Raw genomic sequence first — 17556 nt, forward strand, 5'->3', positions numbered from 1 at the left:
AAAGGCTCTACCGCCATAAGGGCCTGCAATTCAGAAACCCTTCTTGCAGAAGTAATGGCCAACAAAAAGCAGTCTTCCATGACAAGTATTTCAATTCAGCAGTAGCCGAGGCTCAAAAGGTTGTAGAGTAAGTTTCTCCAACACAAAATTGAGATCCCAAGCAGGAGTAGGAGCTCTACGTGGGGGTCTTATATTCTTTGCCCCTCTAAGAAATTGCTTGAACAAAGGATGCGAAAACAATGGTGGGTCACAATCATACTGAGCTGAAATTGCTGCAGCATGAATCTTAATGGAAGAGAAAGACAAACCTTTGTCCAATAACTCAGTAAGATATTGAAGAGCCACACTCAAATTAGGCTCAGAAATCTCCAAATTCTTTGCTGCACTCCAAAATAAAAATCTCTTCCATTTTTCTGCGTACACTTTCCTTGTACTAGGTCTTCTGGCTTCCATAATCACATTTAAAACTTGTTGAGGAAGTTGAGACCTGCTGTGTTTCAAAACAGAATATGCCAGGCTGTTAGATGAAGAGAGTGAAGCTTGACATTGAGCAGGTGACCGTCCCTCTGAGACAACAGGTGTGGAATCAAAGGTAAAGGCCATGGAGGCTTCCTTACCAGACTCCTCAGTAATGGGTACCAGTGTTGCGGAGGCCAATCTGGAGCTATTAAGATCATCCTTGGCTTGTCTTGTCTGACCTTTAGGAGCACCTTTGGGAGAAGAGGCAGAGGTGGAAAGGCATACACATGAAGATTTTTCCAACTGAAAGAAAGAGCATCCACTTTCCAAGCCGTGTGATGAAACCTCTCTGTGCAAAACTTTGGCAGCTGGTGGTTTAGTGGAGAAGCGAACAGATCTATGTCTGGAGTTCCCCATGACACTGTCAATTTCCGAAATACATGAAGATCCAGTTTCCACTCGTGGGGATCCATGATTTGTCTGCTTAACACATCTGCTAAGGAGTTCTGTGCTCCCGGCAGAAACCTTGCCTGAAGAGTTAGTTGCAAGCTGAGCGCAGTCTCCCATAAAATCATTGCTTGCCTGCACAACGGGTAAGAATGTGTTCCCCCTTGTTTGTTGATGTACCACATGACAGTTGTGTTGTCTGTTAGAATCAACACCTGCCCTGGAAGAAGTAACTCCTTGAAAGCCATTAATGCAAAATGGACTGCTAACATCTCCTTCATGTTGATATGTAGATGCTGTAGTCTGGCAGGCCACTTGTCTTGTATCCACTTTCCATTTAGATGAGCTCCCCAAGCAATGTCTGAGGCATCTGTCATTAGAATCTGACTCGCCTCTGGCCGGGTCACAGAGAGTCCCTTGTTTAGGTGACATTCCTGAGCCCACCACAAAAATTCCTGTTGAAGGCAAGGTATTATTTGAATGACAGTGTCCAAATCCTGGCAGTGCTGTGTCCATACATTTTTGAGATACCATTGCAGCTTCCTCATATGCAGTTTGGCATTGGGAAGCACCAGAATACAAGATGCCATGAACCCTAAGGCTTGAAGGACTGTCCTTGCAGTCAGCCCGGACTGAAGAGATAGTTGATGGAAGTAAATGGAAAGATTCTTTTGTTTGTCCGGGGTTAAAAAGGCCATCTGGGCTGCTGTATTCAGTCTCACACCCAGAAAGCACATGTCTTGAGAGGGTACTAGACTGGACTTTATTTCGTTCACAGAATACCCTAGGCATCTTAGCACTGCTATCACATATTCCAAATGCTGTAAAGGTCTTCCTTTTCTTGAGCCAGAATCAGGCAGTCGTCCAAGTAAGGATAGATTTGAATTCCTTTTAGCCTGAAGTAAGCTATCACTGGAGCCAGAACCTTTGTGAATACTCTGGGCAGTAGATAAGCCAAAGGGCAATGCAAAGAACTGATAATGGGAATTTCCAGCTCGTTAACGCAGATACTTCCTGCAACTTAGTCTGATAGGCACATGAAGGTAAGCCTCCTTGAGATCTAAAGTTACCATCCAGTGATCTTTGCCCAGCAGAGGTAAAAGCTGTTGTAACGTCAACATTTTGAACTTGGGAATGTCCAGATAAGTGTTGAGGATAGATAAATCCAAAATTGGTCTCCACGTGTCCCCCTTCTTAGGTACTAGGAACAGGCGAGAATAAAATCCTAGGCCCCTTTCTGGCACAGGGACTGGCTGAATGGCCCCTATTTGGAGTAACAGAGAAATTTGCTTGTGAGCCTCTTTTCTTTGCAGAGGAGGAATGTCTGGCATGCCTTTGAAAGGAGGCAAGGTATGGAAATAAAACCTGTAACCGTGGTGAATGATATCCAAAACCCATCTGTCTTGGGTAATTAAATCCCAATTTTCTTTGAAAAGAGCCAGCCTTCCTCCCAAAGGTGCTGCCAGACGAGAATGTACTGGCAGCTGAAAAGGCTTACGAAAGGACTGACCCCTGCCCTCACCAGAAGTCTGAGCAGGTGAACTCCCTGTTCTAGGCCTAAAAGAACCTTGAGCTCTGCCCCTACCACGTCTAGACCTACCCCTAGACTGGGAATCATAAGCAGGATATGTCCATCCCTTAGTAGGCCAATTTCTACTAAACTTCGGAGGCTGCACCTGCAAAAAATCTTTAACAGTTTGCATAGACTTAGCCTTGTCCTCCATTTTCTTTAAAACTGCTTCCACAGGCGAACCAAACAACACGTCAGACTGTAAAGGAGCATCCAAAATCCTTGTCTTAACATGCTCAGCTAAATTCTGATCCCTCAACCAGGCGTGCCTACGAAGAACAGAACCAGTGGCAGCCACCCTCGAGGAGGCCTGCACAGCATCAAAACCACATTGCAATGAATGCTTACCCACCTGTTCAGACACATGAACTAAATCCTGCAACTCTTTACACTCAATACCTTCCGCCAGAGCATCCACCTTAGACTTCAATTGTGAAAGGAGATAATTTTGATATTTTAACATGTGAAACTGGCAATTCAACGCCCTCATGGCTAAAGTGGAAGAAGTATACACTTTCTTTCCCCATCTATCCAAAGCCCTTGCCTCTTTATCAGGAGGAACAGGATTTTTAACAACAGAAGCCTTAACACCTTTAGGCCCCTGAGAGACAGTTTCTGGGTCTGCCCTAGGACTCTTAAAAGATACTTATGAGCTTCAGGCACCCTATAGTACCTATCCGGTTTAACTGGGGCAGGAGGCAAAGAATCAGGGTTCAGGGAAGCCTCTGCAAAAACATCTTCCACCACATTCAGAACAGGAGGTATAGCTAAAGGCCTATGCTGGGGTAAATACAAGAATTCCCTAAGCCTCTTCCTGGAATCAGAGAAATCTTGACCTTCCCATTTAAAATGCTCCCTCATGGAATGCAGAGTCTCTGAAAATGAAAAATCCTCAGGAGGAGAAGCTGAAGGAGTAGAATCATCCACATCAGAATCAGAATAAGGAGGATACTCCTGCAAGTCTTCAGCCGAAGACTCAGAAGCCTCCGAACACTGCTCAAAACTCTCAAACTCAGGCTCCACCCTAGGCCTCTTATCAGGAGGGGGCATAGAACCTCTAATCATAGTAATCAAATCCTCTGCCATCCGGTTAAATACTGAGGCAAGAAAAAACCAAAATATTCCCCAACGGGGTACTTAGCCAACTTTGATTTGGTCTGAAACTCCGACTTCAGAAAATTTCAGAACGCCAACCTGCACTCGCAAAACTGCTTCTGCATCGGACCATGCGGCAAAAAAGACTGAGGATATGACGTCGGTCATGCGCATTAGTACCCTGACGTCCTGACGTCAGTCTAATGCGCCTTGACCGGCGTCAGCCATATACTTTGGTATTCGGGCCGACTGGACAGCGGACTACCCAATGGTTAGGACTGCAGCAATGTGGAATGAAGAACATCTTCCTTTGACTAAAATGCATATATAAATATAGACAACGAACCGTAATAGTATATATAAATACAGTAATATCATCCCCTATATATGTAGTATGTATATATGCTAAATATACACAGAAAAACCTGTGTCATAAGTATTTATAAATATAATTATAAACACTAAATACATCAAAAAATCAACAAGTCAAACACAAGTAGATTAAACTGTAAACCCAAAAGTATTTTAAAATCTTGGGTCTCACCTAAGGTATGATTTATATTTTAACACTGGGGCTATATTACAACTTTCGTTAAGCCCCGGTGTATTAAAAGAGTCTAACTTTAACTGCCATAAAAGCTCACGTATTTCAAGTAAAAGAGAGGTAGGGCCACCCCTAATAGAAGGAGTCACATGATCAATACCCATAAACAGAAATGCATGACCAGGGTTGTTAAATACATGCTTAGCTAATGCATTTTCGCATTTCTTGTTTTTAATTGCATAACAATGCTGGTATATGCGCTCCTTAAATTTTCTATCCGTCTTACCGACGTAGAAAGCAGGGCAGCATGTGCAAAAGGCCAGGTAAATTATAGATTTAGTATCACAACAAATCCTATACTTGATAAGATATTTTCTATCTGAGATGTCAAAAGAACTGCCAGACTTAATAAGGTTACACCAGTAGCACAAGCCACAAGGGAATGACCCCTTAATCCTGTTAAAAAGAGTCACCCAAAGGAGCGCATTGTAGTAAATCCTTCATATTCCTGCCTCTCCTGAAGACAATACGGGGTTTGACACCTAGTTTGTCAGATAACAGCGAATGTGTAGAAATAAAGTACCAATTCTTGGTTAAAATACCAAGAATAGCATCAGAGTTTAAATTAAATGTCATGACAAAACTGCAAGTGAGCTCCTGTGATGGTTTTACTAAAACAGAGTTTGTGACACAGCCTTGTGATAAAGGTAGAGTATCACTGGCAACTTGTTCAGAATCCAACTCTACTATAGGTAACACAGAAAGAAGGGGTTTATAAAAACCATCCCTTCTCTTAGTGGACACTTCATTGATGAGGTCGTCCACAAAGCACAGTGGGTAGCCACGCTGTAAAAAGAACTCCTTCAGACATGCAACTTCCAAAAAGAATTCACTAAACTCACTACACATTCTTGCCGCCCTCACCAATTGTCCTTTTACTATAGCTCTTTTTTGTTTTAATGGGTGAGAGCTAGTAAAATGGAGGAAGGAGTTGACATATGTAGCTTTTCTGAAAATGGCCGATTTAAGCTGGCCAGACATTGGAAGTCTTGACAAACTAACATCAAGATAATCAGTCGAATCAGTGTCAAACCGGTAAGTAAATTTCAAAAAAGTTGTTGTTGAGTTCAAATACTCAACAAAAGAATGAGCCAATAATGAATCACCCTTGAATAAAATGAAAACGTCATCTAAGAAGCGTGTATAATAAATCAACCTGTCCTTCCAATCTTTATTGTTAAATACAAAATGCCTTTCCCAATAGGCCATAAATAAATTGGCCAAAGCTGCACCACAGGGTGAGCCCATAGCTACACCCTGTTTCTGGACGAAGATTTCATTGTCAAACACTACTCTACCTTTATCACAAGGCTGTGTCACAAACTCTGTTTTAGTAAAACCATCACAGGAGCTCACTTGCAGTTTTGTCACGACATTTAATTTAAACTCTGATGCTATTCTTGGTATTTTAACCAAGAATTGGTACTTTATTTCTACACATTCGCTGTTATCTGACAAACTAGGTGTCAAACCCCGTATTGTCTTTAGGAGAGGCAGGAATATGAAGGATTTACTACAATGCGCTCCTTTGGGTGACTCTTTTTAACAGGATTAAGGGGTCATTCCCTTGTGGCTTGTGCAACTGGTGTAACCTTAAGTCTGGGAGTTCTTTTGACATCTCAGATAGAAAATATCTTATCAAGTATAGGATTTGTTGTGATACTAAATCTATAATTTACCTGGCCTTTTGCACATGCTGCCCTGCTTTCTACGTCGGTAAGACGGATAGAAAATTTAAGGAGCGCATATACCAGCATTGTTATGCAATTAAAAACAAGAAATGCGAATATGCATTAGCTAAGCATGTATTTAACAACCCTGGTCATGCATTTCTGTTTATGGGTATTGATCATGTGACTCCTTCTATTAGGGGTGGCCCTACCTCTCTTTTACTTGAAATACGTGAGCTTTTATGGCAGTTAAAGTTAGACTCTTTTAATACACCGGGGCTTAACGAAAGTTGTAATATAGCCCCAGTGTTAAAATATAAATCATACCTTAGGTGAGACCCAAGATTTTAAAATACTGTTGGGTTTACAGTTTAATCTACTTGTGTTTGACTTGTTGATTTTTTGATGTGTTTAGTGTTTATAATTATATTTATAAATACTTATGACACAGGTTTTTCTGTGTATATTTAGCATATATACATACTACATATATAGGGGATGATATTACTGTATTTATATATACTATTACGGTTCGTTGTCTATATTTATATATGCATTTTAGTCAAAGGAAGTTTCTGTTGTCACCATTGCTGAGTTTGAGTGTTTTCTTATTACGATCTATATGATGACATCTTATTAATATAGATATATATATATATATATATATATATATATATATATATATATATATTTTTTTTTTTTTTTAATTTTTTTATAATAATATATATATTCTTTAATTTATTTCATTTGGTATTCATTCAGCAGAAGCAAAAGATTTCCGCATTTGCACTTTTTACTTGGATTGCCCTTTTAATGTGTAATTGCACAAGCAATTGGTTTTTTGAGTGGGCTTTTTTTAATTAATTAAGCATTGGTATTTTTGTATAAAAGGAGTCTATTTTTTGTATGTATTTTAAATTCCTCTGAAGAAGCTACATTGTTCTGTGGCGAAAATGCTATTTCTCCTGTGCATTTAATAAAAACGCGTTAAGGAAGATATTTCTGGGCTTGGTGTTCCTGTTCGTTTGAAGCTTCTTTCGCAAATACGTATTTACAGTAAACCACAGAGTTCAAATCACAGGAAATATTGAAAATAACATTGATGGACAGACTCGTACAAATAAAGAAAAACAATCTCTAAACTAAGCTTCACTACATTCCTGACTGAATATGGGAGAATTACTATTCCCTAGTAACTTACTTGATAGGGCAAAGCACAGTGAAATACGTGAGCGGTCTTTCTAGTCAAGATCCCCAAAACAGAATACTCAATACTCAGGGATTACTCCCTGTAAAATATGATGTACAAGATGGCTTGCAGAATGACCTCACCTGACTCTAGGTTTTCATAGTATCCCCCCTCTGAAGCTGAGACAGAAATTTAGCATAGACAGCTACAATACACATCTAAATGTTTATGGCAGTTCCTGGGGCTTCCCTATTTTTACTGAGCTAATGAACAAAGGCTTCTTCCAGACCCACCGTCTCCAGTCCTGTTCAGCACCGTTGTGTGCCATTTTATTGGATTAACAGCTCATTTACATTTCCCTTATTTTTCTTAAAGTTAGCTGGTTAACCTCTGCTGTCCCACTATCATCTATTAAAACATATACATTTAATTCAGTTACAATAATACATGTACATTTCTTTTCATTCCAGTAGGGTGCACTGTTGATACATTTTAACATAAGCAAACCTCAGAAATAAATTTTCAGCACAAGCATCTGTACAAATCAGTTTGATATACAAATGACATACAATTATTCACAAAATTCCAGCTAGCAGTGCTGGCACAAGTCATACATCCACTGCCCTACTTCTCCTAGCATGGCTTGCAGTACCTGCTATCGTCACACTTGCAGATTCTTTAACAAAAGTGTCTAGGCCTGTTCCAAGAAGTTTGCAGGATATGCCTGGTCCATTATTACAGCTCTTTGTGGGCAAAGGCCTTACAATTCTGTAACAGTGGTCATTCAAGCCCCTGCCATCTTCAGTAATGGTTCTTTCAAGCAGTGGCAAACTCAGAAAATCAGTATCTTACTAGCAGTTTTATAGGATGTTTAGAACTAGTGAAGTAGCGCCTGCAGAATCTACTTCCTAGGATATCTTACAGGTGTACTGCCAGAAGTGTCCAACACTGTCTTATGTCTGGGAGCTTACCTTATATTATGAGGGGATTTTTTCTGGGGGGTGGGGGATTGGGTTGAAGAAGAAGAGGCAGAGAAAGCCAGGATGGCATCATAGAGAACATTTACAAATGTCAATGCCTTCTTTCTCTTTTGGACATCTTCAGCAAAATCGAAGAATGTCTACCATAGAGACCATCTACGAAAGTCAATACCTTCTTTCTCTTTTGGACATCTTCAGCAAAATCTAAGAATGTCTGCCAAAAGAAGGCTTCATCCTGAAATGGGGATTTCAGAATAGCCTGCCTCAGTTCATCCTTAAAGGAGGGAAGCCTCAGCTACAGCATTCAGCAAAGCCACATGTCTGAGTTTGCTGCCCTAGCCTCATCATCTCCCAATAAAAGAGACAGCAGCCTGTGTGTAAGTCAACTGAAGAAGGCAACATAAATGTCTTTCCCAGAGAGTACTTGAACACAGAAACAGGGACTTTTGACAGCCTTTGAAGAAACTGGTCCATGACGAGGGATGAGAAGTGTGACAAGTGCAGCAAATGGCTAAGGGATCTAAGGACCAAAATGGTAAAGGGTAATATACTACTGCCCATACTGTACAAAGTTATGGACTTCCTATCTGGCTGCAAGCAGGAGATGTGCTGTAGTCTCTTGGACTTAAGGTGAAGTGAAGTGATCACACTAGAATCAGGCCTAAGATGCTTTACCAGGATGTCACTTGATCTTCTCAAAAGCAGAGGAAGTGAAATCCAGATACTTAAAGAATGCTTAAATGATGTCTTTGAAGACAGGTTCTGTGGGACTAATAAGCCAAGGTTTCCCATCCTTCTTCATCCCCAATACGTTTAGATGCAGCACAGTCTATAGAGAGCCAAAGATCAGGTAATTTTGAGGACAGTTAGTCAAAGACAAGATCTCATTCTCAATGTTTGTCTTAGAAATGAGGATCTATGTACTGTCAGAATTCTCTTGATGCAGGGGAAAACAGAAGAAGAGAAAGATGCACTCATTCACCCTCAGATGCAGCGAGGGGGGCGGCTTGTGCTCACCCAACATGTGGAGAGTGAAAAACAAATGGTAGGCAGATGCTTGGTGCTAGGCTACAAGCCCCAGAATCAGGGATTGTGCACAATGGAGTCAGCAGCAGGTTGCATGAGCATCAAACCATGTTGCCAAAGGTTCAGTCTAATAAGAATACACACCACCAAACAGGCCATGCAAACCAAAAATATATATGGAGCATGGACGGACTTAAGGGTTTCTTTTCAACTCTAGTCACTGAGTATTTCTCACTAGTGGAGGCAAGGTGAACAGGCTTTCCAAGCATGACTTTCGCGGCTCACTTTTCATGGGGGGAGGTCTCATTATGTGAGTTGGTTTGCTGAAGTAGTCCTCCAGATACTTCCACACAGGAACAGTGGTACTGACACTAGGTGTTCAACTTCTCCATCTCAAATGGTGATTGGTAGGATGCATCACTCCTTCTTCCCACAACAGTGTATGACATAATCTTTCATTAGCTCAGGAATAGTAGGTTACATAAGATAAACTGCAAGCCACTCCAGGCATGGATTTTGTTAAAAAAGGAAGCACTGGCTAATGCCTGGCTTCTGAATTCCTTACATTTTCTCATCTGTGTCCCAGGATCATGCCAGGGGCCTTTCTACAAATCTCCACACTTGCAACCCTCCAAAGAGACAATTTTGTGAGAGGTGATGTAAACCTCTAGCATCCTGCTTTTTCTCCAGTGGGTAGATGGGTTGAAATCAACACTTATGGCATTGTTTCTTCTCTTCTGAGTTGCTGAGATTAAGTGCCAGCACTTACACTACTCACAAGAGGTACACAGTGTAACAGTACTGGTGCATGCTTGGCTTGTGGACTGGTGACTTCAGGAAACCTCCAAAGGTATTAGCTTCTTAGGCATCAAACAAGGAATTTCCTAATGATGTATGCTTATGACATGATCTCACTGTTTGTTTATTTTTATTTATTTATTTATATTTGTTTATTTTTATTTATTTATTTATATTTGTTTACTGGGAAATTCAGACTGGACACAGGTAATTTTTCAGCGGAGGCCCGGGGAGAAAAGCTCCACAGAATGACATGATAAATGGTATACAATATGAATCAAAGGTATTTATACAGTAGTGGTGATGGTGACATCAAAAATACAGGAGCACATTTGGTAAAATTTAATAGTAAGCTCTAATTACAAACATCGAAAATAAGAAGTAAAACACAGGACTACAATTGTCTAGCAGTAACAAGTTAATAATAATAGACTAATGATTACTAGTGTGACCAGAAGAAAAGACTGCAGACCTCTGGAGCTGATCAGATTCTCCAAGCCTGGCATGTGGTATCTTTTTTTAATACACTTATTAAATTAACACTACAAAGACAAATATAAATTTATATAAAAGAAAACAAACCATGATAACATGTTCACAGTTACAAACATTATACACCACATATATTTTTATACAATTATCATCAATCCAAAATTACATAAATTGCTCAATTCTTGCCACCTCTCCCCCACACTTAAACCTCACTCCTCCTCCAAAACATTATTCTGCATGTATTGTTACCACAATTTCAATTTTTTATTATGCAATGGCTTAGAATTTGATTTCCATTTTGTAGCAATGGATTTTTTGGCAGCCTCCAGAATTAAACTTAACAAGACCATACTATGTCTAAAGAATTCAAAACTGTATCCCAGCTCAAAAAATTATTTCTTTAGTTACACCCATTTTCTCACCCGATATTTCTGACAGAGTATTCTGTAGAGCATTTTTAAAGTCATTGCACTCCCAAAGCACATATTCTCAAGTTATCTGTTTCTTCCCTATCACACCTCCAACATTTGACATCTATCTAAGGAAACTTTCTAACCTCCTCTAATGGATTCAAATAGTTATCATGCAATATGTTGACGCCCTTCTTATTATCCCTTTTTTAAATGCAGCTTCTGTTCTAGAGTTAACTACAAACTGTACCAGAGCAGATCTTTCATTTAGGACTCCCCTATCCCTTTCTGTTTGTCCATTCTATGTTATCACTTCCTGATAGTGAGGCAGTTTCTAGACCAAAGGTCCAAGTGTCTTCTTAGCCCCTTCCCATTCTATGTCATGTGTTATCTAGATAAAGTCCAGCAGAAGAAAAACATGTACCTGAGAGTGGAAGATATATTTTTTTAGATTTCTGCCAAGTTCTGGATATCAGAAAAGGAAATACCAAGAGTTACCCATGTCTTCAAAGTCATGACGCAGTTTTTGATCCCTGACTGTAGGGGTGTCAACTTGGCTGCTTTCAATAGAGAACAATGTGAGATGCAAACTGTACAGTAATCCAAACTTATATTCTACCATCCCATCCCTACACAAGCAAGTGTTCTGATATAGTTAACTCAAAAGCCAGTTTAAGCACTGAATGTTGCTCAAACACTGAAATCACTCAGAAAAAACATACTAGAAACAGCATGACATCCAAATACTTTAGCTGCAAAGGAATGTATAACATATAGCAAAATTTTAGATGATAAAAACAGAATTTTGACTCAAATTGCTCCTTAACTTGCTGGAATTAGAACCAAAAGTATTTTTAAAATATCTTTTCATTAATATCTACTTACGTATTTAGACAACGAGATGTCATCCCATGAACTAACTGCACAATGCTGCCATGCCTCACTGGATGAGGAGGGTTGCTCACAACCAGTTGCTGCCTGTTAGCCAGGAAAAGTGCAACAGAATTAGAAATAAAGAAAATATTAATAAACAATGTTCTCAGTTTCGTGTTAGCTGTCATTACATTCTCTTGCTTTAAATTCCCACGACTGTAGTCATCTTTACCCTTACTTATCACTCTGTAATTCTATGAACAGCTGCATTTTCAAAGTGATTCTCAGCCCTCTTAAGTCTGCTACTTTTACAAGAAGAAAATGATGCAACTAGTAGGTACTCACAACATTACTGCAAATGGGCTTCAGAACCAAGGCTGGGTTATCTCCACATTGACAAAGCAGCAGGACAAGGCATCAAAAGAAAAACTTTTGGTATGCACAGTAGACCAGATACTACAAAGAGGCCAGTCATAAGTGGAGTCCCTCAGGGATCAGTTCTGGGACCGCTCCTTTTTGGCATTTACTTCTCTGAAGTGAAGGCCAATGTCAACGACCTCTGGCTGACTAAATCTGCAGATGATTGCAAACTAGGAGCTGTCATTGTAACCCCCACTGACACAAATGTTCTCCAGGAAGGGCTGACACAGACAAACAACTGGTGTGAGAGCCATGGACTAAAATTAGATGCCAAGAAATGTGTAACAGTATCCTTCAGGAAGTCATCCACCCCTGGTAACTATCATATTGCCAACGCAACCCTAAGAGCTTACCCAGTAGTCAGGGACTTGGGGACACACACAGACAGTAATCTAGCCTTTAATCATCATGTGTCTACAGTAGTGAGGAAATCATCCTATGTTGTGCAACTTATAAACAAACACTATGTCCAAGGAAGTCATTGTTCCACTGTGTTCGGCATTCATCAGACCTAGCATTGAGTACAATGCCCTATTTGGTAAGTACCTAACCAGGCATATCCAACAACTGGAACATTTATTTATTATTTATTTATTTTATTTTACATTTGTTAACTGGGATAGTCCAACTGGATACATGTCCATTTTCAGTGGAGGCCAGGGGAGAAAAGCTCCAAAGAAACATTTATGCAAAATATACAAACAAAATGTACTAACATGTTTCTACTTTATACAACAAAATCATATTAATGAGCAAATATTATTAAGTCATTGGCAAGCACATTTAAAAAGATCAAAACATATACAAACAATATTAAGGTATGTTAACTATGTAGTCACACCATGCATCTGAAAGGGGTATTGATAAGACTGTGTAGTCTTATCAAGAGACTATGTGTGTAAGGCAAGAGATACTGCAGTAGTGGAGTGGGACTGAAGTTAGTCTGGTGTGGAGCAGGGACATAACCATTTGTTGTTAAGATGGCTTTTGACAGACATTTTAAATTTGGTTAGAGAAGATTCCTGGGTAATGGATGAAGGCAGAGAGTTCCAAAGTTTGGATATGTAAGATGAGTAGAGGGAGTCACCGGCATGGTTGTGGGATCAAGTAACTATTAATAGTACTTTATCAGTGGAGCGGAGTTGCCTAGGACAGGAGTACTGCTGAATTAAGTTGCTTAAAGATGGTGTTTTATTTGGGTGGGCGAGCAGCTTATGAGTGATGCTAAGTTGATTATAGATTAGTAATTTTGGCAGTTCAAGAAAGCCCGATTGTTTTAGGTTATGACAGTGATGGGTTCTAAAAGAGGTGTTATTAGCAAATTTGGCTAACATCCACAGAGGTTCCCCACTAAAAGAATATAGGGCATAAGTAACGTGTCTTATGCAGAATTTCTCAAGGCCCTATGTATTCTGTCTCCTATAGGCTGTTAAGGGGAGATCTACACCTGACATACAAGGCATTGTCAGACCCCACTCTGATGGACCTCCCACATATTCGCAAAACAAACAGCACCAGAATTACCTGTCCTAAAGACTTAAACCTTGCCTACAATATAAATAGGAACTGCTGGAGAGACAGGTATGTATGCCAGAGACAACCAAGCCTCTGGAACAGGCTCCCCATCAATCTGAAGCAGAGTTATTCCCAACCCAATTCAAGTTTAACCTGGACAACAGGAAATTCATCACTAGTTTGGCACCTATGTCTCTAATGAACACAGGCAGCCTGTAAACGGTTCATCTTTCAGGCCTCTGCTTGAAATGTTTCATCTCCCAAGGCCTGTTTACACTTATCAGGGTACCAGCACTTGTCAGAGATTTGGGATGCATGGCTAGGCTTAAAAAGGCCCTTTTGGTTGTTAGCCTAATAAAGAAATATGAACCTATGGCAAAGAAGTACAGTTGTACAAGTTCCACTTACCTGTAACAGTACATGCTTGTAGAACATACTGCCTTACTGGCATATGGGGACTAGTTCCCTGCTATCCTCCCTCTGGCAGTCTGTCAAAGGTCAAAACTCCTCACACCAATTACCTGGCAAGACAAGGACAGCCCTTCACACCAACAGACTGGGCCCTTTCAGCTTCCGAGGGTAAAACAACAGCAAATGTGGACCTAAGCTTTGTGAACACCTAGTGTTCCATACCAAATGCCACATGCACAACAAAAAAGGTTGCTGAACAAAAACACAACTGCAACTTCAACAACCAACTATATACACCTAACAAAAAGGGGGGGGTGAAAGGGTACTGGCAGTACGGCAGTGCATTCTATGAACATCTACTGCTACAGGTAAATGGAACTTACTCAACTGTACTGCGGTCGACACACTGCCTTACTGGCATTTGGGTCAATTCCCAAAGCTTACTCAGCCTGGGAGAAGGAAGGATAAAAGTCCAGCAGTCCCTGTAGAGCGGGCCTCATGAACCCTGCTCTGGATATAGAAAAAACATCCAGTTGGTAGTGCTTCGTGAAAGTATGGATGAAGGACCGAGATGTTGCCTCTAGAATACATCTAGAGTCCACTCCTTTCCAACATGGCAACGAAGAGGAAAAGGGACTGGTGCAACCTTGCCTGGATTTGCCTTGCCATGGCTGATGTAACAAAAAACAATTCCAGAGGACAACCACTGTGCAATGGTTTGCTTAGACACAGGTTGGCCCTTCATTGCCCATGCATAGGAAGTAGAAAGCCTTTTGGCCTTCCTAAAGGGCTTTGTTTGTCGAGGAAGGGCCTGAGCTGCCTATGCACATCCAAGGTCTGAAGTATCCTCGCTCCCTTATTCTTAGGTTCTGGAAAGAACACAGGGAGATTAATTGCCTAATTGAGAGTGATCTCTAAAACCACCTTCAGCATGAACGATTGAACAAAATCATCTCCCTGTGGAAAATCAGTTAGGGTTGCCCCCACTATGAGTGTTTGCAATTCAGAAACTTCCTTGTAAATGTTAGAGCAATAAGCAAAACAGTTTTCCACATACAGAACTTGAGATCAGCGTGAGCTGCTGGTTCAAAAGTTGGTAAGGCCAATTTTTCAAGAACATAATTGAGGTCTCATGAAGAAGGAATTTGCTTATGAGAGAGTTTCATATACAATACTCCTTTCATGAACTGCTACCAAAAACAGAAGAAAGCGGGGGATCCAACAGCAAAGCAAGCAGAGATGGCTGCTAAATGCACCTTAATGGATGCATACAATACACCATCCTGAAGTAGTGCACACAAATATTTCAAGACCAGAGGGATATTAACATCAATGGACCATCTGTTTCCATTTAAGAACCATTTAAAAAAACTCATCCATTTATAAACTTAAGATTTTGTAGTAGCAGGTTATCTGGCCTCCTCTAACATATGCTGTACAGCCTCATCAAACAAGGGCCTAACTGGAGTCAAGACAAAATCAGCCAGGCTATCAACTGAAGTTTCTCCAAAATAGGGTGAACCAATTGCCCCGGAGACTGTCTGAGTGGGTCCAGCATGTGAGAACATTTTTGGTAATTCTGCTTGGGCAATACCATTAACAGGGACAGCCAAGACTGCATGGGCCAATACGGGGTCATCAAAATGATCTTTGGGATTTCTCTTTAAACTTTCAGAAGTACCTTGTTAAGCAGAGTAAAGGGCTGGAACACATACAGGAATATTCACGTTCACATCACTGTCTTAAGCTTCTATTTGTGTGGTTTTGCCCAGGATCTGCTTAATCTGTCTACTACAATGTTCTGCTCTGATGGAATATATAATGCCTGAACAGTCAGGGAATATTGAGAAGATCATTCCAAGTTATCACTGCTAACCGGCACAGAGGGTGAGACCTATAGCCCCTTGTTTGTTGAGGTACCACAGGACTTTCAAGGTGTGAATTACTGTCAACATCTCCTTGATATTTATGTGCTTCCATGCATCCTTGGGTGCCCAAGTGGCTTGCACTTGCATCCCCATTGACACAGCTCCCAAAGCAAAGCCAGATGAATCTGTCTGGATATATGGCACTGGCACTGTAAGGCAGAAAGGAAGCCCTGGATTAATACTCAACTCTACTCTCCTCCACTGTATTCCCATCTGAAGAAGGGCAGCATCAGCAACTGGTTTTCCAGGGAATGAAGGTGCTGTGTCCAACAATTTCGCTAAACTATTGAATTTTTCTCATGTGAAGACGGGGTCAGTAGTATCATGACTACCATGGATGCCATCAGTCCAATAATTTCGAAGAATTATCTGGCTGAGGTGACATTCCTCTTGTAGAATTCCAGAAATGAACTGGTATGACATGACCTTGTCTTTGGGCAGAAAGGCCATTCTCTTGTTGGAAGCAATTAAGCACTCTAGAAAGACCAGTCTTTGTGAGGGTGTCAGGCAAAACTTCTGAAGCTCAACTTGAACCCTAAACGAGAGAGTAAGGTTGAGACCTTCATTAGCAAGTTCAAACATCTGGATGTACTGCACAGATCAGCAGTAATTCGAGTATGGAAGGATGTGAAAGTTGAGTCTGACAGAGGGCAATAATAGAGCAAGGCATTTGGTAAGCATTCATGGTGTACTGGATAGCCCAAAGGGTGAACCAGATGCAAGAAATCTCAGATATCTCCTGAAGCAATGAGCAATGGGGATATGATGACAGATATACTTCAAGTCCACGTTCACTATGAAGTAGTTATTTGGCAACAGTGAAAACACTGGCCGCAGGTTAAGCATTTTGAACTTGGAGACACTGACAAATGTATTCAAAAAAGAAAGGTCCAACGCTGGTCTCCACAACTGCTCTTTTTTGGGAACCAAGAAAATTCTAGGGGAGAAACCTCTCATTCTCCCCAAAGGAAGGACTGGTTTTATCACCCCTGATTCCAGCATTTGTTGGAGAATAGGAGGGAATAATAAAGTTCGGTCTGGTGGATGAGAGAGAACCCCTCCCAAATGGAGGCAGCTGTTCTTTCCAATGCCTTATCTAAGCCCCGCTAACAATGTTTAGCACCCATTTGTTGGAAACCACTGACAGCCAGGCCACCTTGTTGAGAGCTAATTTGAGAGATGAGGCAACTGATGGAGGGCTTGATAAAGACAGCATAGTCATAAGTTGGTGGACAGGTAAGCTTTATTGGAAAGGAACCCTTCTTGTTTGGCTCTGAGGAGCTGCAATGCTGCAGTTTCCTTTTATTGCTTTGGTTCATGTTTGGGTGGGGCTTCTGTTTGTTAGGCTGCTGAAAGCTATCTTACTTATATGAGCAGAATTTGGGAATATGAAACATTTTCCATATCTTTTGCATCAATTTACCTCTGTCATTCCAGTTTCTAAGGATCTGATTAGCTGCTGTACCAAACACACAATTGGACACAAGAGGAGTATTCAAAATCTCATTTTAACTCATCAGAAATATTCGACGAGTGCAACCAAGCACAGCTCCTTATCAACACGGACAATGCTGCATTTCTAGAAATAGTATCAGCCTTCTCCATGGCACTTTTAAAGCATGTTTTAACACCTCAGAAACACTGGAAACAATACCTTTAACATAAAACT

The 17556-nt window shown here is 40.7% G+C and overlaps 1 protein-coding gene across 3 annotated transcripts in view; it reads right to left on the reverse strand.

Annotated features, from left to right (window-relative positions):
• Positions 1-17556, reverse strand: part of POMT1 (protein O-mannosyltransferase 1) — a 1532857-nt gene that overhangs the window by 596501 nt on the left and 918800 nt on the right. For all 3 annotated transcript variants that reach the window (XM_044058401.1, XM_044058399.1, XM_044058400.1), the window contains one exon: positions 11626-11718. In XM_044058401.1, coding sequence (XP_043914336.1) covers positions 11626-11718 — 93 coding nt within the window. The remainder of the gene's footprint in view (positions 1-11625; positions 11719-17556) is intronic.

This window comes from Protopterus annectens, chromosome 16.part0 (genome assembly GCF_019279795.1).
Source record: "Protopterus annectens isolate FY-2018-M chromosome 16.part0, PAN1.0, whole genome shotgun sequence".
In the NCBI taxonomy this organism is placed as follows: Eukaryota; Metazoa; Chordata; order Ceratodontiformes; family Protopteridae; genus Protopterus; species Protopterus annectens.